General features: G+C 38.9%; 1 protein-coding gene across 1 annotated transcript in view; it reads left to right on the top strand.

Annotated features, from left to right (window-relative positions):
• The window catches only part of LOC124605819 (cationic amino acid transporter 3-like), a 122236-nt gene that overhangs the window by 39726 nt on the left and 54712 nt on the right, over positions 1 to 27798 (top strand). The window contains exons 4-9 of the mRNA XM_047137735.1: positions 5457 to 5612; positions 7569 to 7673; positions 22338 to 22493; positions 22568 to 22692; positions 22890 to 22987; positions 23933 to 24072. Coding sequence (XP_046993691.1) covers positions 5457 to 5612; positions 7569 to 7673; positions 22338 to 22493; positions 22568 to 22692; positions 22890 to 22987; positions 23933 to 24072 — 780 coding nt within the window. The remainder of the gene's footprint in view (positions 1 to 5456; positions 5613 to 7568; positions 7674 to 22337; positions 22494 to 22567; positions 22693 to 22889; positions 22988 to 23932; positions 24073 to 27798) is intronic.

The raw sequence follows: 27798 nt of genomic DNA, 5'->3' as shown, positions 1-27798 counted from the left end.
AAAAGTGCAAGTTCCGTGTTAATAAACATGACCCCGGACGTTTTCTCTGCTCTGGGCACAGTTGCTCTCCACGTCTGCTGTGCGATTTTGTAACCATATCTATGGCAACACCTCTTCATAGCTCTAAAGATGGTTACTGTTTTAATTACAGCCATTTGCACTGCACAGTTGAAAGCTGTCAAAAGCGCTACCAATTGTCAGGGCTTCCCTTAATTTGGTTCGACTGTACAAGTGTCTCAATAGTAAAGAATAAATGTATTAAAACTTCATGCATGATGGAGCAATTTTTCATGCAGCTCAGTGTTTATGATACCATATTTCTTGAAATATGTCATACAATGATGTATATGTGTAGGTACATTCAACGCCATATGTGCATACTGTCTTCAAAATATGTTGTGAATAGAATTAGTAGCGAAGGAGTACTAAATTTAAATGTCATGCACAATGTGGCAGCTTTTTTGCATCTCAATGTTTATGATGTCACATCTCCTGAAATTTGTGTGGTACCATGATATATCGGGTTGGTGCATGAATTCATAGTGATTTTCCGTAAGTTTAATAAACACAACAGATACACATAACAGAGACTTTAGTCAACAATAATATATTCTTCTTCACAATGTACAACAGCTGGGGTAACTTTTCGATTCTGTGACCATAGCAATCAAGTGGTTTTGAGGCAAAGCACTTGTTGAGCCATGTTAGGAGGACATTTTCATTCAGAAAGTAAGTTCCTTGAAGTTTGTTCAACAATGAGGGGAAAAGGGGAAAATTTGAGAGCACAAGATCAGGTGAATATAGTGGATGCAGAACGGTTTCCCAGCCCACTTCTGTTGTGTAGTGTTTTTTGTCATCCAGCAGAATGCGGATGGGCATTATCATAGTCTTCCTGGTAATTGTTCTTGGCTTGCATCAGAAAGACATCACAATTGTTGTCAATAGATCTCAGCAGTGATGGCTACACCTTGGGGAAGCAATTCATAGTACACCGCACTGTTGCTGTTCCACCAGATGCAGAGCATTATCTTTTGTAGACTGGCACAGGTCTTTGTATGGGGAATAGCTGCTTTGTTTGGACTGAACCATTCTGTTCTTTTCTTTATGTTAGCATAAAGATACCATTTCTTGTCACCAGCAACAATACAAGATAGGAATGATTGGTGTTGTTCAGAGCCATTGATGACGAGTGAGAAGATATGGACATATGGCCACCTGCTGATTTTTTTGATTTTGACTTAGAGCACATGGTACCCATACACCTGATTTTTGTACCTTCCTTGTTGCATCAAACCCTGAAGGTCTTTCTCAACATGGAGAGTCACTAATGTCAAAATGATCTTCCTTAAAACAAGAAAAACATATTCTTGCCATGTTCTGTCCAGTGGCAATAGTCCCACAAATGGCATAAATGTTTCCAACTGCCTCTACTGTTGTCACCCCTCTACTGAATTCAAGGTGAAGAATGTGTTGGAAATGTTCTGATTTCTCTGCTTTGCACTCTGTTTTCTAGCATCCACAACTCCACTCACGATCTCCAAATAACAAAATGACAACATGTAAACTGAAATAGCAACAGTACATTTAGCAGCACATGTTAATACTGTCTGCAAAATTTATTTTGAACACATCTAGTAACATATAAGTAATACATTTTAATGTCATGCATGTGGCAGTTTTACATACCATTCATTTTTATGATGTCATATCTCCTGAACTATGTTAGGTAGGTGGTTCTAATACTCATAGTGATTGTTGCCTGAGAGCAAAGGATATGTGTACCTAGTTTGGTTGAAATTGCATCAGTATTTTATGGGGAGATGTGGAGCACACCCACCCACCCAACCACCCACCCACCCACACACACACACACACACACACACACACACACACTCACACACACACACACACACACATCCATTTTTGGTTTTTCCTCTTTGTCAACTTTCCATCTGTGAATTATGAACCTAAGGATTTCACAGTTTTGGTCATACAGTATTCTAGAGTAATTCATACCAATTTCTAATCAGTTTTTATCTTGTAACTCATTTAAATGTCCAATTTAGGCTTTGTTGAATATTTGTTTTGTAAGTCTGTCTGGGTTCATTCTTTTAGTGTGTCCATAGAACCTTCACCTGTGTTTTGTAATGTCACTATGGATATTTGTGTACTGTTTACTTTTCTGGCTAGTTCTGAGTTAGTATTGCCTGTCTACAAGCAAAGAAAAGAAAACAAAGTTAGGTGCCAAAAGATGGAAATTCCTGAATGGTTATGCTGAGATATTTAGATTTTGGAACTTGTTTAATTTTGTTGTATTCCAGCTTCAAGAATTTTGGTGCTTCTTTGTTGCAGGTCATGTACACTGTCTTTTCAAAAGATATTTGGTGACTGACTTTTTTCTGCAGTTTCTTTCAAGAGTTCAATTTGATTTTGGGCTGATGAAATGTTGTGAGTTAATATTGCTAAACTGTCTGCAAATGCTAGGCAATCTATACAGGGTGATTCTTATTAATGTTTCAAAACCATGTAGCAATGTAGATGATGCTGAGACAAGTAATTTAATATATGATACATGGGGCCTCAAATGTCAGGAAATACCCCAAATGTTGAACATGTGGCATCACATCCAAAATATGGAGGGTATTCTTGAGCCCATGCGTGAAGGAATGACTGAGTGATGCAATACTTGCATTGAAGCAAACAGTGCAAATTTCAAACACCTTTTGTAAATGTGATCTGTTGCAAATGTAAAAGTTACAAAATTATTGTCCTCAGCATAACCAAGCAAAAGCTGTTCTTATTTTGTGTTTCTTTCCTTTTATTCCTTCTTTTTTGTTTACAGATGTTACATAGCAAAGAAAACATAAGTCTTTACTGATAATGATGTAATTTGGAAACTTATAATCATTTACTTGCGGTGCAGTACAGTTGGTTTTTGTTTTACTGTACTTTGTAATAAACCAGCAGAGTGTGCAAGACCAGTAAGTAAATTAATGAATTAATACCTTAATGCAAACACATAATTGCCTCACACAATCAAAAAAATGCTGCCTGCAAGATGCATGACTGAACCCTGAGCCACACACTCTGAAATTGCTCACACAGGTGTGGAGCTACAAAGATGTGCATACTTGACTTAAGTTTGGATGGTCAGATGCAACAGACAGACAGGCTTTAACTGCTGCACGTGGTGACTTATGTCAACTGATGGCATTACATGTTCAACATTTGTCATCCATTTTTGAGGTATGTTCAGACATTTGCTGTGCCATGTGTCTTGTATTGAATTACTTGTCTCAGCATCATCCATGTCACCTTGGACATTTTTAAACATTAATAAGAATCACTCTGTAGGTAACGTGCCTTTGCCGAAAGTGACTGGCAGGTCAATTTTGAGGACTGATTTCTGTTTTTGCCATTCTTGTATCACTTTCTCAAGGAAGCTATGCTGTAGGTGCAACCACAATGGAGGAGTAAATGTGGAGATGACAGAAAAACCTGTCGCTCTCAAGGACACAGTTGAAAAGTAGTGGAGTCAATCCACCTCCCAGTCTTGTTCCCATTTTGATTTTGAAAGGAACTGAGATTTCCCTCATAAATTTGACCTTGAACTTTGTTTCTGTTTTATGACTGCAACTGTTTTCAGATCTAGACCTTGTTCTTCTAACATCTGGAAGATTGAAGTATGGTCAACTGAGTCATAGGCTTTTTTACAATCAAAAATGTGAAGACAAAATTTTTGCTACATGTTCTCTGGTATATAAGGATTAGCTTCAGATCGAGGTTTGTTCTGAACACAAACTGCCTGGTCTGAATTCTGACTGATATTCTCCAATTTTTGGTTCAAGTTAATATTATAGAATTTGCTCTGGTTGCCAAATATCTCACAGCCCCATCTATGGTCTGCACCTGCAGCTGCATGTTGGTGATCACGTAGACTCTAGCATTGGTGTCTGTGATAGCGTTGACATAAGTTCTCTGTCTGGTTTGGTCACCAGATCATTTTGTTTGCTGAGACTCTTCTCAATTAAACTCAATGCTGGCTCCCAAACCTTGCTAAGATTATAGCCACAATCTCAGTTGATGAGATCATCCCTATTGCAAATATCTTTGGCCTCTCTAATGATGCTCTCCCAGTATTTGGAAGTCTGTGCCAAGATCCTGGTCTATTCATACTCCATCGCATGATTCTCAGACAAACAGTGCTCTGAAATTGCTGACTTGTTAGGATACATCAGTTGAGTGGGCCTCTGGTGTTCTTGGCAATGATCTTTAAAGGTCCAAATTGTCTTTCCAATATATGTCTTCCCATATTCGCCTGTAATCTGGTATACACTGACCTCCTGTAAACTGAGATCATCTTTGACACTTCCCAATAATGCTCTTGTATTATTGAGTGGGCAAAAGACAGTTTTCACTTGGTGCTTCATCAATATGCGTCTGATTTTTCCTGATAGTGCACCAGTGTACAGTATAAAAGCAGTTGCTGCCTTTTCTCCATGACTTCTTCCATCTCCACAGGTTGTACTGTTGTGGTCAGGTGGATAGCATGCCTGATCTGCCATTCTGGGTTCCTGTTTTTCAGAATACAGTTCTACCATATTCCAGCTCCTGGAGAAGACTCTCTGTGCCTGAAACAGTGTGCACCCTGTGTACTATTGGTTTTAGTTCCCCATTCATCTGTGAAGGGTGGTGGCAGCTGTCTGCATGCAAATACAGGTTAGTGTGGTGCGTTTTCTTCTGATACACACCATGGCCTGGGGTGCCATCTACTCTTCTCTTGATCATGACATCCAGGAATGGTGATCTTCTTCCTGCTTTGGTCTCCATAGTGAATTTGATGTTGGGATGTATGGAGTTCAAGTGCATCAGAAAGTCAAGGAGTTTGCCTCTTCCATGCAGCCATGTGACCATTGTATCATCCATATGACAGAAAAAAACATGTTGGTTTCAATTTGGATGACACCACGGCTTCCTCCTCAAACTGCTCCACATACGGATTTGCAACCACAGGTGAGAGTAGGCTGCCCATTATGACTCCTTCTGCTTCTTTGTAGTATTCTCTATTAAACAACAAATATGTGGAGGTCAAGACATGCCTGAAATGGTCCATGGTCTTCTTGTCAAATTTCTGACCAATAAGCTCTGGTGACTGTCATAGAGGTACCCTGGTGAATAACAAAATGACTTCAAAGCTCACCAGGATATCTGAGTCTTTCACTCTGAAGTTGCTGAGGCATTTTACAAAATCCACAGAATTGTGGACATGTTGAGCTACCTACATAAATGTTATATTGACATCAGTTGTCCAATAGGGTGTATTTTTTATTTTACTGCCATGCTAATGTCAGACACATAATTATCTCCAGCAGCATCTGCATTGTAGCAGATAAAAATGTTACATGTTTTGAAACGTCCTTAAAGTGATTTTTGATGTTATCCCTTTTTTGTTACAGGTGCAGCTAGTGTAGCCAGAGGTCTCACTGGATATATTGACTCATTAGTAAATAATTCTATTTCAAATGCTTGCAGGCAAGCAATGCCAATTAATATTGAATTTTTATCTGATTATCCAGATTTTTTGGCATTTGGACTAACTTTTCTCCTCACAGGTAAGATGATTTTTCTTTGGATATTGAGTACTGACAATCTCATTATAGTTAAAATACAAAACAAACTCTATATTTAAAGGAAACAAAATGAAAATTATAAACTTGTAGTTCATAGATGGTGATGCTATAAGATTGCAAATATGTGACAGTAAAACCATAGAGACATGTCTACAAGTGGAAACAAAAGAAATTAATCTCACTGATGAAATTAAACACGGTACATTGACATATTATATTTTTTGCATTCGTGATTTGACACAAGCATATTTTGTCATTTGATGAATCTTTTCTAGCACCCTGGTAGTGCTATCTGCCCAGCCCAGATATACAGCTTGAGAGGTTTCATGAGATCTCCAGATGTAGTTATAGTAGTTTCATGGACACCATGTGAAGTTCCTGTCACCTAGAATATATCCTCTGTAATGGAAGGAAACATTCCACGTGGGAAAAATTATATATAAAAACAAAGATGAGGTGACTTACCGAACAAAAGCGCTGGCAGGTCGATAGACACACAAACAAACACAAACATACACACAAAATTCAAGCTTTCGCAACAAACTGTTGCCTCATCAGGAAAGAGGGAAGGAGAGGGGAAGACGAAAGGAAGTGGGTTTTAAGGGAGAGGGTAAGGAGTCATTCCAATCCCGGGAGCGGAAAGACTTACCTTAGGGGGAAAAAAGGACAGGTATACACTCGCACACACGCACATATCCATCCACACATACAGACACAAGCAGACATATTTCTGACCAATAAGCTCTGGTGACTGTCATAGAGGTACCCTGGTGAATAACAAAATGACTTCAAAGCTCACCAGGATATCTGAGTCTTTCACTCTGAAGTTGCTGTATGTGTGGATGGATATGTGCGTGTGTGCGAGTGTATACCTGTCCTTTTTTCCCCCTAAGGTAAGTCTTTCCGCTCCCGGGATTGGAATGACTCCTTACCCTCTCCCTTAAAACCCACTTCCTTTCGTCTTCCCCTCTCCTTCCCTCTTTCCTGATGAGGCAACAGTTTGTTGCGAAAGCTTGAATTTTGTGTGTATGTTTGTGTTTGTTTGTGTGTCTATCGACCTGCCAGCGCTTTTGTTCGGTAAGTCACCTCATCTTTGTTTTTATATAGAATATATCCTCTCTCGTGTAAGAGCTGCACTTTCCTGCTGCTTAATTCTAACAATGGTTACTTCCTCCTTCAGGTGGTATGTTGCCAACACATTTGTAGTGTGGCGCCATGGAACAAAAAACATTACCTACATTTCTCTAGCATTTGGACTTTTCACTTGAATAATCTGTTCATGAAGCAAATGGGAAAAGATAGCAGCTTACCATTTCTGAACATCATGGTTAGCAAAAAGCCAACATAACACCAGGACATAGGGCCTACTGCAAATTTACTTGTGCAGAGCTATGTTTACTGGGCAGAAGCCATTGCTCTGCACAATGTCATGATGTTTGACACTCCCTGGTGCAGGGAGCACATGTGGTCCAGATCCCGACAGCCTTTCTATTCCAATGGTTATGAATGTACTTCATGTGATCAGACTGCTACAGTCTGACACATAAAATTTATAAAAATTTACTCATTTTGTATCAAGGGACATTTCCATACCTCAATATACTGATAACCAAATAAAATTAAATATGAAACATAAATTTATGCCAGTGAGGTAGAAAATTGTAACCTCACTGTTATTTCCAACAACAGTTGTTGTGTTTTCATTCTAAAAATAAATGTATATAATAATAAATTATTTAATATTTGCTACACATATCCTGTATTTAAAACAATCTAAAAACATATCAAAGCTTTCTGGGTAACACATAATACTTATCTTAAAAGCCAGTTCCAAAATTATGTTTCTTCTGCACTTCTGTTGCAGATAAATATGGAAGAAACACTAAACAAATAAGATAACATAAAAATTCTTAACTGAAATATATGTGTTCTCCACAGTTCTTCTGGCGTTTGGTGTGAAGGAGTCATCAATCATTAGCAACATAATGGGTGTAGCTAATATTGGTGTTTTAACTTTTGCCATCATTGCCGGTGCATTGAAAGGTATGTAACAATGCTTTTTCTGTTTGTAAAGGCATGATCAAGTAATTAATGTCATAAATGATCATTGAAATATACAGGTAATTCATTTCTTCTCCTAAAGACCTGTTCAAAAATATATCACATTGTACCATTCACTGAAAAACAATATTATTAAGTACATAACACAACATTGACTTTGAGTCTGGGATCACAAACTCGTCCACTTGCTGGAGTTGTCAGAAAACAAATGAAAACCAAGTAAAAACATAACACAAACTTGACTTTGACTCTCCTGTACCATTGCCCAGGAGTAGAACATTCAAAGTTGCTTGAAGTGGTGACCCTGTACACCGATACACTGGTGCACTCATTGAATGCAAGAATTATTTACTGCTTCCAGTGTTGCCTGCTGAAGAGAATTACAAGCAAGCATGATACATTCCTGCATGTCCTCTGGAGTTGTTGGAATATCATGATAGATAATGTCTTTAATTCATCCCCAAAGAAAAAAGTCCAGAGATTTAAATCAGGAGGCCTAGCAGGTCAAGTAACTGTTCTTCCTCATCTAATCCATCTGGCAGAATACCTTTGGTTCAGAACATGACATGCATGCAAGGGATTATGTGCTGGACATCCATTGTGTTGATACCACATAAGCATTCTGGTTCTTAGCGGCACTTCGTCCAGAAGAGGAGGAAGAATTTGTCTGAGCAGTGCCGCTCAGACTACCATTGATGAAATAAGGGCCAATAATTGTATTACCAAGCATCCCTCACCAGACATTAACTCTCCAGTGACGCTGATGTTACACCTGTCTAAGCCATTGTGGGTTGTTGTTGGACCAATAATGCATGTTCCTTGTATTTACCTGTCCTTTGTTTGAGAAGGAACATTCATCAGTAAATAGAACATTGGTGAAGAAGTTCGGGTTAGCGAGTATTTGTTGCTGCTGTGCTCACTGACAGAACTGTACACGATTCTGGAAATCATTCCCATGCCATTCTTGATGTAGGTGTACATGGTAAGTATGGAACTGGCGAAATGTAAGAGTATGATGTACACTGGCTTTAGGAATGCCAGTCTCATGTTCAAGCTGTTGTGTGCTCACATGTTGATTCATAGCAACGGAAGTGAGAAAAGTAACTTCAGCAGCTTCATCTGTGTGAGTGCTATGATGATTGCATTGTCATGGGTTGAAACTTTCTGTTTCCTGAAGCGTCACAACAAGATGAGAAAAATCCATCGGGAAGGTGGGTTCTTGTCAGGATATCACTCTCTGTACAGTTCCACCGCCTGTGTAGCATTTCACCTACCTTCAACAGCAACAACAATAAAAGAAATGTTATGTCAATGCAGTTTGTAGGAAGGACAGCCTTTACTGTATGCCTACTCTACACAACAGTATTTAAAAGGACTAAACTACTGTAATAAATGTACCCGTATGTAAGAAAACAGTATTGCGATTACTGTTCTGCTAACTTACATTCCGCATAGATGAGTAGCATTCCTACCTTCTCTTCATTGGTGTACATTTTACTCACACAACTCTTCAACTGACGATGGTTGGCAGAATGAAAGGTGTGCATTCTACTTATGTTTACATCTGTCCTCTGTCAATGTCAGCACGTGGGCGTGTTCCATTACCCCGAGTACCTGCACTAAGCACTGGGAGCGTCACATCAATGTTGTGTTATGTAATTAATAACATTGTGTTTCAGTGAATAGTATGCTGTGATACATTTTTGAATAGGTCTTCAGGAGAGGAAATGAATTACTGAATAAAAATACAGGGTGCCATTTAAAAAAGTCATACCGCTGTTCATATCTTTATAAAAAACAAAGCTACTAAGAAAGCAATCATGCTGACTGATGTCCCCCTGATGGCTAAAGAACATTTGCATGAAACATTTTGTAATTTGCATCTAGACAAACACTTATTTAGGGTGGTCAAGATAAATGGGACACCCTGTATATTCTGAAATTAGTTGTCCATTTGAAACCATTTACTGTATTAAAGCAGTCACAACTTGTGCCTGTTGTACTTGTAACCTTGTTATCGTGTTCTTTTCCACAGTGAGAGTAAGACACACACAATGTATAATTATGTTTAACCCTTTATTTAGACGAGAAATTTATTTTAAGCTCACATAATAGCAGCAAAGACATTATGAAACATTTCCAGTGCAACAAATATTACCAGTTTTTTGGTAACTAAGTGAAGAAAACAGTAACAGGAATACGAAAAAAGTCAAGGCAAATTATTAAATTCATGGAGTGCATGCTGCAGCATGGAGGAAGCATCTCACAGCACTCCTGCTGGTCAGCCCTGTTGACATGCATGGCCAATCAGCTGATTAACTGACATCTGTTTTGGCTAACGCCCAATGCCACTACACCAGACCCCTTCAGGGAGACAGAGCGAGGTGGGGCAGTGGTTAGCACACTGGACTCACATTTGGCAGGACGACGGTTCAATCCCGCGTCTGGCCATCCTGATTTAGGTTTTCCATGATTTCCCTAAATTGCTCCAGGCAAATGCCAGGATGGTTCCTATGAAAGGGCATGGCCAACTTCCTTTCCCATCCTTCCCTAATCTGATGAGACCAGTGACCTCGATGTTTGGTCTCTTCCCCCAAAGAACCCAACCAACCTTCAGGGAGGCAGAGCCCCCTCATTGGATGAAGCTGGAAGTGACGTCCCTGTAGCATGCCAGGAAGTGTACCCATCATCTGGAACACATTTGCTGTTCAATTGCAGCCAGTGATGATACCAGTGGGGGTTGCTGGGTAGTGGGCAGAGGTTTCACCTGATTGTGTTGCAGATGTGAATTTTGTCATCTCTAATGACGACATGATGCCAACCAGTATATGGCAGTGTGAGTGGCAGTTTGATGCCTTCTACTCGCAACATTATGAATGTACAGGATCATAATTCTCAGGGTATGACTGTTTGCAATGTGCCATGGTGTAATGCTTGTCACAGTCAGATCTTCATCAGCTTTTCTCTGAGGTGGGTGACAATACTGGTGCATTAACATTGTCCAATGAAATCATGTGTGTGTCCATGAACTCACTGAGAAGCTGTAGGACTTCTCCATGTACCATTTCTGCTGGTGAGGCACCTATATGTGGTTTATACATATCATGTAGGCCAAGCAAAACCAGTGGTAAGGCAGAGGGCCATTGTGATTCATGGCACATTAAGGTGGCTTTAAGTGATCAGTGCCAGCGTTCAGTCATGCTGTTACTGGCAGAAAGGTAACTCTTGTTGTTGTGTGATGCAATGCGCCGCAAAATTTACTTAGTTGAGCAAATAGGTTAGATTTAAACTGCCATCCTCTGTCCGTGGTTATATGAAGCAGACAACCAAAATGGGTAATCCAGAGTGACACAAATGCAGGGGCTAGCATCTCAGTAGAAATGTTATCTACGGGAATGGCTTCTGGACAGCACATGAACTGATCTATTACTGTCAGTAGGCAACATTGTCCTTCGGAAGGGGGCAGCAGACCTACTACATCAATATGAATAGGGGCAAAACATGCTGTTGTGTCTGGAAATTTGCTCACTGTCACAGAGACGTGGTGAGAAATCTTGCTGACCTGGCACAGTATGCATGCATGAGCCCATGTGTGACAGTCTTTTTTCTATTCCAGGCCATACAAAATGACTAGCTATTAGTCTAATTGCTGCCTTCATGCGAGGGTGACATGACTTTTGAAGGCTTGCTTGTGAAGTGCCATAGGAACGAATGGGCAAGTTTTCCCAATTGAAATCTCACAATATACAAGGGCTATTCAGAAAGTAGGGAACATTTTGGCATTAAAAATCTAATTACAAGAAATATATTTTATTATATTCATCTGAAAGAGTGACTGACGTACTACTTTTCCACATAGCCACCAAACACATTGAGGCACTTATCATAGTGGTGGACAAGCTTTGAATGACCTTCATCATAAAATTATGCTGCTTGAGACTTCAGCCAGTAGGTCATGCCTGCCTGGAGTTGCTGCATTGCAAGACAGTTCTTCATCTTGGGAAACAAGTAGAAGTCACTTGGTGCAAGATCAGGGCTGTAGGGCGAATGAGGGAAAATTCCCCATTTGAATGAATTAAGAAATTCTTTAGTGTGGTTTGCCATGTGAGGTTGGCATTGTTGTACAAAAACAAAATTTTGGACGTCAGCTTTCCCTGGCATTTGTTTCGAACTGCTGTTCTAAGGCTGTGCATAGTTTGACAGTACTGGGCAGAATTTATGGTTGCTCCACATTTGAGAAAATCAATAAGAAGCACACCTTGCCTATCCCAAAATACTGTCACCACCAACTTCCTTGCTGACAAGGCTTGCAAACATTTTCTTGGTTTTTGGGGAGACCTGGTGTGCCCCCACATCATGGACTGTAATTTTGTTTCACAATTGATGTGTTTCACCCAAGTCTCATCACCGGTTAGATTCTATCCAGTAACAAATCACCATGTTTGTGGTAGGCATTCAGAAATGTCAATATTGCCCCCATTTGCTGTTCTTTATGGTGCACTGTAAACATTTTGGGCACCCATCGTGCACAAAATTTGTGGTAACCTAGCTTTTGAGTGACAATTTCAAACAACAAAGTCTGTGAAACTTGTGGAAAAGAAATTGAAAGCTCCATTATTGTGAAGTGATGGTTTCCATGAATCATTTCATCAACTTTAGCCACAAGTTCATCAGTCACAATGCTCGAGCATCCACTCTTCTCTTCATTATGAATGTTGGTTTGGCCATTTTTAAACCAAATGCAGCATTTCCGGACAGAACATTCACTCATTACATTGTTTCCATACACTTCGCACAGTTCATGATGAATTTCTTTAGGCTTTAGGTTTTTTACCAACAAAAATCATTTCACAGACTGCACATCACAACTGGTGGGATTTTTGATTGCAGCGCACATTTCAAATTCGAATATCCAAAAAACCAGACTCACAGAGACTTTTCCAATGTCACAGATGGATGCTGACTGAGAGCGCCTAGTGGCATCTGATGGAAATGTTCCCTACTTTCTGAATAGCCCTCATAGCTTTGTGTTTGTAGCTGGAACATCGATCGACTGAAGTTGAAGGCCAGACGTGGCATCTTGTAAACAGTCTCAAAGTTCCAGGTCAGAGTCCTGTGCTTGGGTTAGCTGTGCAAAATCTACAGTCTTCATGACACTGCTCATCTGGGATAGATGGTCTGCAGTAACATTGTTGATTCCCGATATATGCTGTACATCAGTAGTGAATTGTGCAATGAACTCCAGTTGATTATATTGTCTCGGAGAACACTTGTCATTATTTTGCCAAAAGGCATAGGTGAGAGGTTTATGGTCTGTAAAAATGACAAAAACATTGTTGCTGCACAGGAGATAGCTTTCGTGAAAAGAATGTGAGAGGCTACCAGGCTCTGTCGACATATTGCTACAAGGCAGCATTGACCAGCGTGAGAGGCGCTTCCAAAGCTGATTGTGCAAGAAGAGCTGCATCTGCTATATTTTTCTTGGCTACTTCGAACATGTTTTTCATCAACTCTGTCCACAATATCAGTGTTTTGCCTTTAACCTTAGGACCAGCTAAAGCTGTAGTAAGAGGCTCTTGGAGTTAGGTGAAATCGGTAGGTGGCCACTGTGGCTGACAGGTTCTAGGCGCTTCAGTCCAGAACTGCGCTGCTGCTACGGTTGCAGGATCTAATCCTGCCTCGGGCATGGACGTGTGTGATGTCCTTGGGTTAGTTAGGTTTAAGTAGTTCTAAGTCTAGGGGACTGATGACCTCAGATGTTAAGCCTCATAGTGCTTAGAGCCATTTGAACCATTTGACATGACTGATGACCTCAGATGTTAAGCCTCATAGTGCTTAGAGCCATTTGAACCATTTGACATCGGTAGAAATCAAGGACTCCCAAGAATTGTCACAGTTCTTTAGCAGTTTCTGGCAGTGGAATACTCAATATAGCCCCTGCTTTCTCCGGTAGTGGTAGTGATCCCTTAGTTGAAATCCAGTGGCCTAAAGAGGTAACCCCTGTCTGGCCAAAAACACACTTTGAGGTGTCCAACACTACTCCATATTCGTCAAGACATTTAAATACCTCTGTCAGGTGCTGGGGTCACTGAAAAGATGAGTATATCATCAACATATGCAAAAAAGTATCAATAAATCTTTGCTACATCTGGACAGCATTTCTCAATCCAAACATCATAAACAGGCTTTCAAACAGACCAAATGGCATTATAACAGCTGCTTTCGGAGTGTCTCTTTCGGCAACAGGAATCTATGTATATGCCTTTGAGCAATGTAATACGCTAGCCACCTGTTTTCGACATAATGTGTAATTATAATCTCAAGAGAGGAGCAGCGTACTGCTCCAGTATTGTCCTAGCATTCAAGGCTTGGTAATCACCACAAGGATGCCATGAACCATTCTTTTTTGGCACTAAATGAGAGGTGACGACCAAGACGTACAAGATTGGTGAATGAAGCCTTCCTCCAACATTGTATTAAATTGCTCCTTGGCAACAGCATATCGATCAGAAGAAAGACATCTGGGTCTACACAAAATCAGAGGGCCTGCGGTAGTATTGATATAATGTACAGTGTTGTGACATACCTTTTCTGGGGCCTCAGGAGGCCTTGTGATAGCCAGGAATTGTTCTAGAAGTATGGTATACTCATCACTCTGTGACTAGATCAATTTGGCATCATATACTGCCATGCTACATCAGAATCCATTGGCAGATAGTCCCATGATGTTGTCTATTAGGTGGGCATTGGTGACATCCGGCAGCAGTTGATAATGCGCTAAGAAATCAGCTCCGTTATGTACACCATGGTGAAATTTCGCTTCAAGGTATGACGTAATCCCATGTCCAATACGATGTGCTGCATTCCATATGTAGCGATGGTGGAATTATCAGGTGTGGAAATGCAAAACAAGGTGGCTGATTGATACTTGTGTAACTGGGTCCATGGCAAAATACTTAAGTCGAAACCCATGTCCACCAAAAACTTGCGTCCTGCCTTGTGATCTGTCATAAAGAGATGCAAGGATGGTGGCTGACAGTCTGGAGTGATTACTTCTGCCTGTCACTTGCAACTGAGAAAGATACAAGGCAAAGTACACTTTTACGCCTGATCTCTGAATTTCCTGTGGTACCAACACATGTCTGTCCAGGTTGAATCTTCTGCCATGGCAGAGTTCACTGAGAAAGAACTTCTAGATCTTCTACAGAATCACCCTCTAGTGTACCTGAGAGTAGTTTGCCCATCTGCTTACTCATTGCATTGACCTTGCTCATGAGACTGTCGTAATCTGCTCATGTTACCACCAAGGTGCTATTACACACCATCATAATGTCAGGGCAGGGGGTCGGCATGATCGTGTCTTGAATTCGATCTGTCAGGTATGCAACAGCATCCAGCCACATGTCCGTTTGCTATGCTATAATGGCCTTCACCTGCGCTGGCAGATGGCTGCTCCACAACATGCATAGTAATGTATCAGGCACTGTGAGTGCATCAACCTTGCTTCTTAAATGACAGAGGTACTGTGATGGTTTTCTGTCACTGACATCCTCTTGTGTGAGAACCTGCTGTACTTGTTCTCCCTGCGAAGTGGACACTCTTCATATTAATTCAGTCTTTAATTTTGCATATGATTCCATGTTCAGAGGTGAAGTTATAATATCTTGAACCTCAGCTGCGTAGCGGTGGTCCAACTGACTGACCACCAGTTTGAACTTAGTGGAGTTGGTGGCCACTCTAGCACAGAGGAAACTCACTTCCACTTGTGCAAACCATGATGCTGGGTTGTGGGACCAAAACAGTGGTAGCTGCACAGCCAGTCTTGATATGGTTGGCACACCAATTTCTGATCCTTGAAGTTTGCTGCTAACCATCTGTGCTGCTGATTTATTCTCTCTCTACCTCCAATCATGTTGGGCTCACCACTGTCCCAAGTTGTGTATGTTGTACTTGCAATATCATTATCGTGTTCTTGTGTGCAGTGAGAATATGATACGCGTGATGCATAATTCTGTTCAACATTCTATTTAGACAAGAAGTTTATTTTAAGCTCACATAACAGCAGGAAAAACACTATGAAATATTTCCATTCCAACGAAAATTGCCAGTTTTTAGGTAACTAAGTGAGGAAAACAGTAACAGAAATACTAAAAAAGTCAAAGCAAATAATTAAATTCTTGGAGCATGCAGTGCAGCATGGAGAAAGCATCTCATAGCACTCCTGGCAGTCAGCGCGCAAACTCTGTTGACATCTGATGGCCAATCAGCTGATTAACTGACATCTGTTTCAGCTGATGCCTGACATCGCTACAAAGCTTTTCTCTCCCTCAACTATTTTTATGCCTTACACTTCTTTCCATCACCAAACTGATGGCTCGATGTATCAGGCTGTGTCCTACCAACTGATCTCTTGTTTTAGGCAAGTTGTGTCATAAATTTCCCTTTCCTCCAGTTCAGTTCAGTACCTCCTCATTTGCTATTAAATCTACCTATATAACCTTCAGCATTATTCTGCAGCACTGCATTTCAAAATCTTCAATCTTATTCATGGCATAATTGCCAATTGTCCATGTTTCACTTCCATACAAAGCTAAACTTCAAACAAATACTTCAGAAAAGAGTTTCTAACACTTAAATTGATATTACACATTAATAAATCCCTCTTTTTCAGAAATTCTTTCCTTGCTCTTTCCCGTCTGCAATTTGTATCTTCTATAATTTTATTTACTATCAATTATTTTGCTGCTCAAACAACAAAGTTACCTTCAGTCTCTCATTTCCTAATCTTATTCCCCTAGTATCATCTGATTTACTATGACTACATTCCATTACCCTTCTTTTACTTTTATTGATGTTCATCTTATAATCTCTTTTCAAGACACTATCCATTCCATTCTGCTGCTCTTCCAAGTCATTGGCAACTACAGTGTCACTGGCAAAACTCAAAGTTTTTATTTCTTCTCCCTATACTTTAATTCCCTTTCAGTTTCTTCATTTCCATCACAGCTTGCTCAGTGTACAGAATGACTGATGTCAGCGATAGGCTACAGCCCTGTCTCACTCTCTTCTCAACTATGGCTTCCCTTTCTGAAAGTATGTCGTATTTATTTTATGTACAGCATAAACAGCAAACCTGAAATTCTACTTTAAGACAGGATTTTTGGTTATTGACTAAGAAAAATTTACAAACTGAGATACATTCACATTCCTTTCAAGATAAGAAGAGATAGTTTGGAGATATTTGTTTCCTTTTTCAACTTTGTCATTAATTCACAAACTAACTTCACTTAAAACAGTTTACTAACTGTAAAATAACCCATAAAATATAATGACATTCAAGTGACATAGCAAACAAAACAATAGAATAATATAATAGGAAAACAGAGAGTAAACAAAGATCATAGGCTGAGCCAAAGATGAACTCGCATGGAACCTTCACTTGCACATAGCACCACATGATACCCACACACTGTGCAGTAGCTTGCATAAACTTCACTAATGCCCCCATTAGTTTCGCTGTTACTTCTCTTTTAATTGCTGTGTTGTTCAGATCAATTGACAACAGTTGTGTAGTGATAGCTGCTAGTTTCTTGATAGTAGAATCTGACAGCCATTGTGGCTGCTCCACTCTGCATGAGTTGGTACTAATGGTTCACGACCTGTGGTGATTACACAAAAGGCAGGATTAAGTCAGTTGACATTGACGTTGACAGCCATTGGTGTGCCCATTACAATGACAGTGAATACTTTGTTGTGCCTGATAACTACACAGCATCATCCATCTTAGGGTGGCTGAAGTGGCTTGTGCACTGCATTATGTTGGATGAAAATGTAGTGACAGTCACATAGCTTACCAAACACAAATGGGTGGAGTTTCAGATTGCCCTTGGTGGCACTGGACATAGGTGTCATATCTGTGTGTGCAGTTTGTTGTGGTTCTAATCCCAGTGTGCAAAATATTGTTCAGGAAGGTGATTGCCTTTTGACAGAACTTGGCAGTCACAAATGGCAACATAGCAATGCAGCTGGACAGCTGATGGTGATAGTGCAATGCAGTGGAGCAACAAGCTTAATGGTTGCATCAACAAATCATGTAATTCATCATCTGATTGTTGTGTTGCATGAGAAGTTCAAAGTCAGTTGCTACAGAAATAGATTATATGCACAAGAACATGATAGTTGGCATGCTCAATTCTCCTTCAGTGGGGATGATGTTTGTAGCAAGTTGACTGATGAAATCAAGATGTTGAAGCTGTCATGGTGAAGGTTTCTTTGGGCACTGTTGGGAAGCATACAATAGTGGCTTGTGATCCATCACCAAAATGAACTGCTGTCCCTCCAACATGTCTCAGAACTTTTTGATGGATGCATGGGCAGCATGCAGCTCATGGTCATAGGATGACAAATTTTACTGTGAAGGTGATAACTTGTTTCTGAAGAAGGCTAGTGGTTGCCAGTGTCCATCCACACACTATTGTAGTGCCGCATCGATTGCGGAGGCAGAAGCATCAACCATCTCTGCTACTTGTCCTTGTGGTACTGCATGCACCAAGAGTGCTGCTTCAGCGATGGCAGTTTTCAAGTCAGAAAATGTCATTTCAGTTTCTGGTTTCCACTGAGGTTTATCCTTTGGTCTTGGTTTGCCTTGTATGAAATTTTTTAGTGTTGTAGCTAGGAGGGCATGATTATGGATGAAATAACAACAAAAGTTTGTGACACTGAAAAAGTATCATAGTTCCTTGACTGTTGTAGGTCATGGAAAATCAAGTATTGCATCTACCTTCTCTTTTCATTGCCAAATTCCTTGAGCAGTAGTAGTACAGCCAAGAAACAGTAGTAGTATAGCCAACAAACTGAATATCTGATGCCCAAAGGTAGGCTGAGTTGGTTAATAATGAGCCCATGCTTATGTAGATGGTTAGAGAGTTATCACAAGTGGGACAGATGCTCAGATTCTAAGTGTGAAATGACCAAAACATCATCTATATATACAAGGGTTGACTGAGAAGTAATGCCTCCAACTCCTCCCAATTAATGAAGGCGGAGGCATTACTTTTCATTCAACACTCATACAAAGCAATAATCCAAGTTACATGTAACCTCGTCCATAAATATTTGGAATGTCCAAAAGGCATGTGGGTGAATTCAAAACAACCCAAAAGGCATGCATACAGCTGTGTTGGTAACATCATCTTTCTGTAGACATTGGACATGGAATCCTCAGTGTGTGGTATAGGATCTAGACTCATTCTTGCATTTAGCTGTCAATAGTCTCCACAAGGATACTATCCACTGTCATTTTTTGATATAATATGGAGGGGGGATGCCAAACTGCTACTTGACAGGTTGCAGATAACCTGTGCAAGCATGGATGTGAGTTCTTGTTTAATCACTTTCAGTTTCTGTGGCGTTAAATGACATGGTCAAACAAACAGGTGGCCCAGGTGTGGTCAAAATTTTGTGCAAGGGAGCTAACATAGGAACCTGATACATGATACTAGGAAACTCTTTCGTAAGTTCAATAAATGGAGTATCTCCAGTTACCACTTATCACCCGGATGCCAGCATCTTCCACATGATGTACTAGTTGTCTGCTAGCTAAGTTTGTGTTAGTGTCCAGCAGGCGTTGATGCCAGAGGTTGGACAAAAGTTGATAAAATGGTAGAAAATCTACTCCTAATGTAGAATGTGTGATGTCTACCATGACAACATGAGAAACTGCATCATAGGCCTAAGTTTAACACTAATGCGGTACGACCATATGTAGCTGTTGTAAAGCCATTGACTGCAAAGAAATGGTAACCACCACACTTATGAGGTGGCAGATGGGCAGACAGGTAGCCTGATACATCTGCAGCCATGTCTACTAAGAACTGTAATTTTGTATCTTGGCCTGTGATAAACAACCAAAGGCTACCATTCGGAGCATCAGTGGCTGTCATCACTCAGCCTCTGTTGTGTTTTCCTTCTCACAAGGTGGGCTACACTTCTGTGCCATGGGTACCAACATACTTTCCAACAATGGAAACTCCAGACAGGAATGTCAACAACATAGGAAAAGATCGACTGCTATTACCGTATAGAAGACATGTCAAGTTGCAGACAGGAATGATTAAAAGACCCTCGCATATAGCTTTTTGCCACAGCCTTCATCAGTAAACCAAGATGCACACACACAACATTCACACACACACACAGTAGCAAGCACACTTCATGCATACACAACTGCCAACTCCAGCCCGGGATGTTGGAGTTGGCGGTTGTGTGTGTGTGTATGAGGTGTGGTTGCTTACCTATGAATGTTAGCGGCAACAATTTTGTGACACAATAATGTATGGTAATGGAAATACTTCTAAGATCTTGTGGTAGGATGTCATTCTGAATTGGCTGATCCTGTATGAGGGTCATTCCATAAATCATGGCAACTGTGGTAAATCTTGTGATAAAGTGACAACATGAGAATTCCGTGATGTGCACTGAGCTGGTATGGCAGTGTGTATCTGAATCCCAACATAAAATAGTTCTAGTACACGTGATTCTTCAATTTCTCCAGGCGTATTTTATGATGAAATAAATGTACATCTACATGATTACTCTGCAATTCACATTTAAGTGCTTGGCAGAGGGTTCATCGAACCACAATCACACTATCTCTCTACCATTCCACTCCCGAACAGCGCGCGGGAAAAACGAACACCTAAACCTTTCTGTTCAAGCTCTGATTTCTCTTATTTTATTTTAATGATCATTCCTACCTATATAGGTTGGGCTCAACAAAATATTTTTGCATTCGGAAGAGAAAGTTGGTGACTGAAATTTCGTAAATAGATCTCGCCGCGATGAAAAACGTCTTTGCTTTAATGACTTCCATCCCAACTCGCGTATCATATCTGCCACACTCTCTCCCCTATTACGTGATAATACAAAACGAGCTGCCCTTTTTTGCACCCTCAGGTGAACAGCCTGATATGAGTGTGAATAGGACAAAATATTTCAGCAATCGACCTCATTGCCATCATCAGGTGCACTGATGTACATCAGTGTAGTTTCAGCTCTCTGAGACTGCAGATGTGTATGCAAGTTGCACTTATGTGTGTGTGTGTGTGTGCGTGTGTGTATGTGTGTCTACTGCTGACAAAGGCCTTAATGGCCGAAAGCTATGATTGTGTGAACCTTTTTATTGTGCCTATCGTGACTCAGCACCTCTGCTATATGGTGAGTAGCAACTTTCCTTCTCTCGTATTGTTAACAGATCTTTTTGCATACAAGGACTTATAATCTTACCCTCCCACACATCACTATTAAAATTCTCTGTCTTTGCAAAAATTTTGGAAGCTTCAAGATGCATAAGATATACAAAAGAAGAACTTTTTACTTATCTTGATTTTCTCTTCTTGTTGTTGGGTCTAATTCTTGTTGTGTCTTGTTGCAGCTGAAATTTTATAACATTCCAGGTTCGTGAAGATGAAATAACTGATGAAGATTTGCCTGTTTGCTTTGAATATCTTTTTATTTTATCACGCCGACTTAACAATTTCCACTTGTATCATGCCACAAATTGCATTATTGGCATCACAATCAAAAACATGTCTGATTCCATCAGAGGCATGCCCACCACTATGAACTTTCTGTGGTACTAACCATATTCCAAAGAGTTTACAAAGTAAAAGAGTTTACAAACTTTCTTGACACAAAAAGAATCTTTACTAATTTATCGCATTATTTTATAAATGGGTCCAGAATTAAATTTAATAATTAGTGTTAGATTGTGCAATTAATAATATGAATTTTAAGTATACCAGAAATTTTGTAATTTCAAATATTTTTAAAAGAAGAGTAATTTTAACTGCACATACAGAGTACTAACAAACTGATTTCTTTTTACATATTTTAGCCTGAAACATAACACATCATATACAAAATCATATGAAGTTCTTTTAGTTAGGCAGCTGATATAATGTTTACCCATACAAGAATCAGTAGCATAAGCGGAATGGGTTATTTCCATTGAAACAAGGTAATTTTATAGGAGGGTGACCCATTATAGACTCAACATTACTGTCAAGGTGCAAAGCATCCACAAAACTTGTGGCATATTAATTGACAGAATCTGCATCACAAGAGACCTGTTAATACATAATGTCAAGGGTAGTAAGGTAGGGAACGAACAAATCAGAAGTGTCAACAGATAAAGTGAACATATTGTTGTTTTTTTGTGTGTTTAAGCTAATCTGAACGTTGTATGTGCACACACACACACACACACACACACACACACACACACACACACACACACACTATATGAGTACATGGCAAAGAGCACTGGCTGGATGCACAATGCTTATTGCGCTAAGCATGTGTGTGCGTATGTGTTTGCATTCTAGCTCGTGAAAGGGTTTACTCCAAAAGCTAATAAGATTTTTTTCTTTATTGTGTGTGCCTGATGACAGCTCCATGCTTCTGCTTTTCAGTGAGTGGTATCGTTTATTGCTAAGGTATTTAGGTTCTACCAGCATTTTCCTACAAAACAATACGAAAATATTTTGCATGTATAAAGTGATAAATATTTTCTCATACTTAAACATATTAACAATATGCTCTCAATATTATAGTGTAATTCTCAAAAAACTTTTATTCTCTTTAAAGGTAACATAGATAACTGGCAAATACAAAAGAATGAAATACCTGACAGTTATAATGGTGGTGAAGGTGGATACGTACCATTTGGAATTGCTGGAATTATCAAAGGAGCAGCAACTTGTTTTTACGCTTTTGTTGGCTTTGATGCTGTAGCTACAACAGGTGAGTAAAAGCTTTGCTAGTGATGTTGCCACAAAATTCAGTTATATGTCTCATTAACATCTCCTTTCTTTCAGGAGAGGAAGCTCTAAATCCGAAGCGAAACATTCCTTTGTCTATTATAATCTCGCTGTTTATTGTCTTTTGCTACTACTTTGGAATTTCATCAGTGCTTACCCTCATGCTTCCATACTACCAACAGGTACAACTGGTTGAGTATTGTTTTATTATTTAACAGCTTATGACTGTTTCTTGTCCTCTAACAATTTAATGTGACTGTGAGGGAAATATGAAATATAAAAAGGTGTTTAATATTTTATAACCATGGGACTAATGAAACCAGTTCTACTACAGCCATCAGAAAGTATACTGAATAAAATGTAAGATTTTCTCTCTTAGGATACGAGTGCCCCACTATCATATGCATTTCAAGAGGTTGGTTGGGACTGGGCAGCATGGATCGTAAGTGTGGGAGCAATATTTGGTCTTGGAGCAAGGTAGGCAGTAAAAACCTGCATTGCGTTTTTCTCCTCCTTGCAGTTATTATTATTAGCTTACTTAAAAGAAAGTTACTTAAAAGAAGCTTACTTAAAGCTTAAGAAGCTTTAAAGCTTAGAAGAAGCTTACTTAAAAGAAAAAGTTACTGCTTTTTATAGGCTTTTTACAGTTCATACATTGATAACTATATTTTAATGGAGTGAAATATAAAATGTTGCTGCTTACATTTAGATGGTGATAAAACAATTTGTTGCTTGCATCTAAGTTGTATTGCTGCTGAAAAATGACATTGGTTTTTAAATAGACATTAGAAATCATTCAAAAAAATTGTAATTGCAACTAGAGAGAGACAGATTATGAAATGCCATCCAGGGGAATGGTGGAGACAAAGATGTTTTCAAAAGAAATTTTAGCCACTGGAATGAAGAAATGAATGTTGATGTTTTATATCAGATTGACAGTGAGGACATTAGAGACAGACCGCAAACTCATGTAGTACCGTGATGGGGAGGAAAGCTATCTGCTTCCTTTCTTCCCGCATCCCGTCATCTTCTGAAGCCACGCAACTGATTTAGGGACACCACAGGAAAGCAAAATCATGATATCCAAACTGGGATTGGAAACCTTATGAATACCAGTCCAGTATGCTAGTAATTGCCTCATGACACTTGGTCACTGAGATTGAAGATATCATGAGAACCAGCAAAATCTAAGTAATCCCAGGTAGATGTTCCATGAAACAAATTTGCAGTTCCAGACTTTACATACATTAATTCGTTAGATAGTAGCAATACAGCTTAAAAAATAGACAGATCTGTTAATTTTTTCCCTACTTACAACTGGCCATTGAATGGCCATTTAAAAAAATTAAATTGCTCAAACTGTAAATTAGACAGACTGCATTTTAAGAGAATGATTTAGATTGTTGATCACATCTGTTTCAGCTTCCTTGGAGCAATGTTTCCACTTCCACGGATAATCTATGCTATGTCTGAAGACCGTTTGCTTTTTCCATTCTTGGGAAAGGTACATCACAGATTTAAAACTCCTTTCATTGGAACCATTTGTGCTGGAATCATCACCGGTATGACAATTGGAATATCAACTCTGATTCAACTTTTTTTTCATGTTGCCCATATCATAAGTGTATGTAAACAGCAACAGTTCATTCTGCAGGCTTAATATGTGTGCCCTTTGAACATATCTGTAGTAACTTAAACAATTATGTCCAGTTGTCTGCTGTCATCAGTTCTAGAATGTCATCATTGTGGTGTTCTTAGATTAAAACTGCTGAAAAAGAGTGATTATTAACAAAACATACCAAGTATAAATTTATTAGTACAAAAAGAAAATGGCCATTTGCCAAAGTTGTTAAGTTCACAACAGAGATAAGCCAACAAGAAAGTGCAACTCTCACTACTACCAGTAGATACCCAGCTGGTTCACAGCAAACTGTTCAAATCTATGTCTAATATTATATAATTTGAAACAACTAAAGGTGGCCTACTAGTACCAGAAGCAGAAATTAATGGCCAAACACTAAATCAAACACTGTGTGTAAAATTCTATGGGATCTGACTGCAAACAAATTAAAAAGGAGTTCACACACAGATAAACTAATCAACAGGCAGAAATAGAGTAGCAGAGTGGGGTTATGTAATATGTATAATGATCTGTAATAAACATATTGTTCATCATAAAGAAAGAGAGTGGAAATCCTGACAAGTCAATAAGAAAATCAAAAACCTATCTCACTATAAATGCTTACAAATTATCAGGTTATCTAATTCAAGGATTGAAAATTACTTCTAGCAGCACAGTAATTCATTCATTCATTCATTTGCCGATTGTGTTTTGTAAATCCTATAATGGTGAAAACCTCCATGGATGTGGAATGAGGCAAGATATATATTTACAGGCAGAAGCACTCACTGTTGGTTACTTTGATAAAGTACACACACAACAAATTATGACTAGCATTAATCTATTCAAACTCATAATTTTGGTAATTACTTTGAGATTACTTTGTACGCGAGGACAGAAACAGCTTCTTTGAAAACAATCACTGCTCCTCCTCCTTTACTACTCAGCCGATACTTGAAACAAAGCATTTATGTAACTCTACACAAACCACTGTCAGTTGGAAAAGTCAGGATCTGTGTAATAGAAATATTAAACAATGGAAAATCCAGAATGGAATAATGATAGTATTATGATAAGAATATATTGCTACTCATCATGCAGAGGAGACATTGAGTTTCAGACTGGCACAACAAAATGACAGCTCTACACTTGAGCTTTCAGCTTCATTGTCAATAATACAAATATTATATCAATGAAAATAACCAATTTTTGAAAATGTAATATAATATAATAAAAATATTAGAGTTAATCTAGGATGGTAAGTCTGGCCTTGGCAGCCAGAGACTGTGGTCATGTTTGTGTGAGTTGTGTTTTTAATGTGTGTGTGTGTGTGTGTGTGTGTGTGTGTTTTGTCTAATTTTGATTAAGTCCTTTTTGGCCAAAAGCTTTGTTAAGGTATTCTTCTGAATGTTTGGGGTTTTCCACTTTCCTGGCTAATATCATCTGGCAACTTGTTACAGACTTTTGCACCAGAACATAAAATTCTATTCTGAACCCTAGAGAAGGAAGTACTGTCTATATGGAAATTATTTCTACTTCTAGTATTGTGACTGTTAATTGCTTAGTTCATCCTAAATTAAGTCTTGTTACTAGCCACAAATACCATTAGGCCATATATGCATTGGCATGTACGTGTAAGAATCCATATATCTCTGAGGAGGCTTCTACAAGATCTTTTGTTTTGAACTTTACACAATATTCTAGTTGCACACCTTCATAGAATATTCTCTTTGGTTACAATGTCCCAGATAATTATGCCATAGAGTTGAGTGAACATATGAAAAGTACTCTAGCAATATTGCCTGCAGATCAACACAGTGAGAAAGAGATTTCTGAGCACAAAGCAGGCAGAACTGAGCTTTTTGGTTAACTTATCCACTTGCTGGTGCCACTTTAGTTCATTACCTGTCTGGATACCCAGGGACTTCATAAATTGAACCTCCTCCAGCATTTGCCCATTGCTCTCTATTCCTGGTAATCATTTGGAATTACATGATATGAGTTGTTGCAAGATTGAAAGTTGAGGTGTCGGCTGTAAGCCAGTAATAACTTGTTCCATTATCCTCCTGGCTGTGTCTGGTATAGTTGTGTATGGAAACTTTAACAATATGGTTGTATCATCAGCAGACCTCAGGGTTTTGAAGTGCACTCCAATGCACTGTGTAAACCATGTCTGTAGAATGGCAACAGGAGTGAGCAATCATCAAACTATGCAGCACACCATATTTAATGTTACCCCACCCTGAATATAATCTTATCCCTGTTCTCTCACTTGCTAATGTGAGACTCTGTTTGACATTGTTAAGATATGACTCCATATAGGCAAGGGGAAAATTTTTAATGACGTACTATTTTAGTTTACCTAGCAGTATTTTAAGACCTACACAGCCACAGGCACTGGCACAGTCACAGAAAATAGCAGTTAGCAATGTGTTGTAAAGCTGGATGACATATAGTAGTGGACTGTAAACAGGCCACTGTTGTTATAGATGTAGGTTACTAATTTCTTTGAAAAATGCTGATGTATTCTTGTAAATATTGAGGTACCATTACTGTCCAATTCTGAGAAGAATGTACATGGCAGGAATGCAGCAGTGAGTTGTTTGTGTGCTGTGATGTCCTCTGGAGTAGAGGGGCACACACCATTCTAAAAAGATTTTCATTAATAAAGTTATGTCAACATTGTACCTTTGACTGACTTGAGGAAGTTTGAGTGACATAAATATATTTAAATGTCTCACTTTTTCAGCATACTAAGACCTCTAAAATACTATCAGTCTGGCACATTGTATGCTACTACTAAGACAATATTTTTGATCATGATACATATTTGATTTTATTCAGTTAAAACTTCACCAATACAAAAGCCTTATTATCTGTTTAAGGAGATGTGATGTATGCCTGCATGATTCACTAGAATTTTCCACTTTGGCTATCATGCTGAATATAACAAAATAAAAGGAAACACTTCAGCATAAACTGCAAATAATTAAATGTAATAATGCTGATACTGAACTCTAGTAGTAAGAAAAGCATTAAGCCCCACACCACCAATTGTTTAAAAGAATCAAACTCCCATTTGTAAAACAGCTTCAAATGTCTGATTACTTTACAAATGAATTAATGTCTTACAGGTTTTATGTTAAGCATGTAAGTGAGAAAAAGTTTAGAAAATATTGTAAATTATGTTTTGGAAGTCACTAAGTGCACTTGTTATCAAACATTGAATGACTGTGTTCTGGGTAATCTGCACTTCATTTTAAGCAAAAGCTAGTTTTTCACACATCTTACTACTTATGAAACCATGTCTCCTGAATTATATGTTGCACAATAATATAATTTTGAGGTATATGCAGTGACATATTTAGATACCATCTATGAAATGTGTTGCAAATAGTGTCAGTAGTAAAGAAGTAAATGATTAAAATGTCATACCTGATGCTGAAGTAGTTTTACTGCGTGAACAGCAAAAATTAAAAAGTGATAAACTTTCTTCTTTTAATCATTTTGATGGTATCAGTGATGAAAAATTTCATAAAGGTTTGAAATTATGTGTAAAGTTTGTTGGAAATCATTAAGTGATCTTATTCTCAAGTACCGGATACATATAGGTGCGTAATTTGTGAATTAGTAAGTTACATTTTGCAGGCTTTAGCACAAATGAAAT

This window comes from Schistocerca americana, chromosome 3, assembly GCF_021461395.2.
Source record: "Schistocerca americana isolate TAMUIC-IGC-003095 chromosome 3, iqSchAmer2.1, whole genome shotgun sequence".
In the NCBI taxonomy this organism is placed as follows: domain Eukaryota; kingdom Metazoa; phylum Arthropoda; class Insecta; order Orthoptera; family Acrididae; genus Schistocerca; species Schistocerca americana.
The sequence above is the reverse complement of the archived record's forward strand: the minus strand, read 5'-3'. Positions and strand labels throughout refer to the sequence as shown.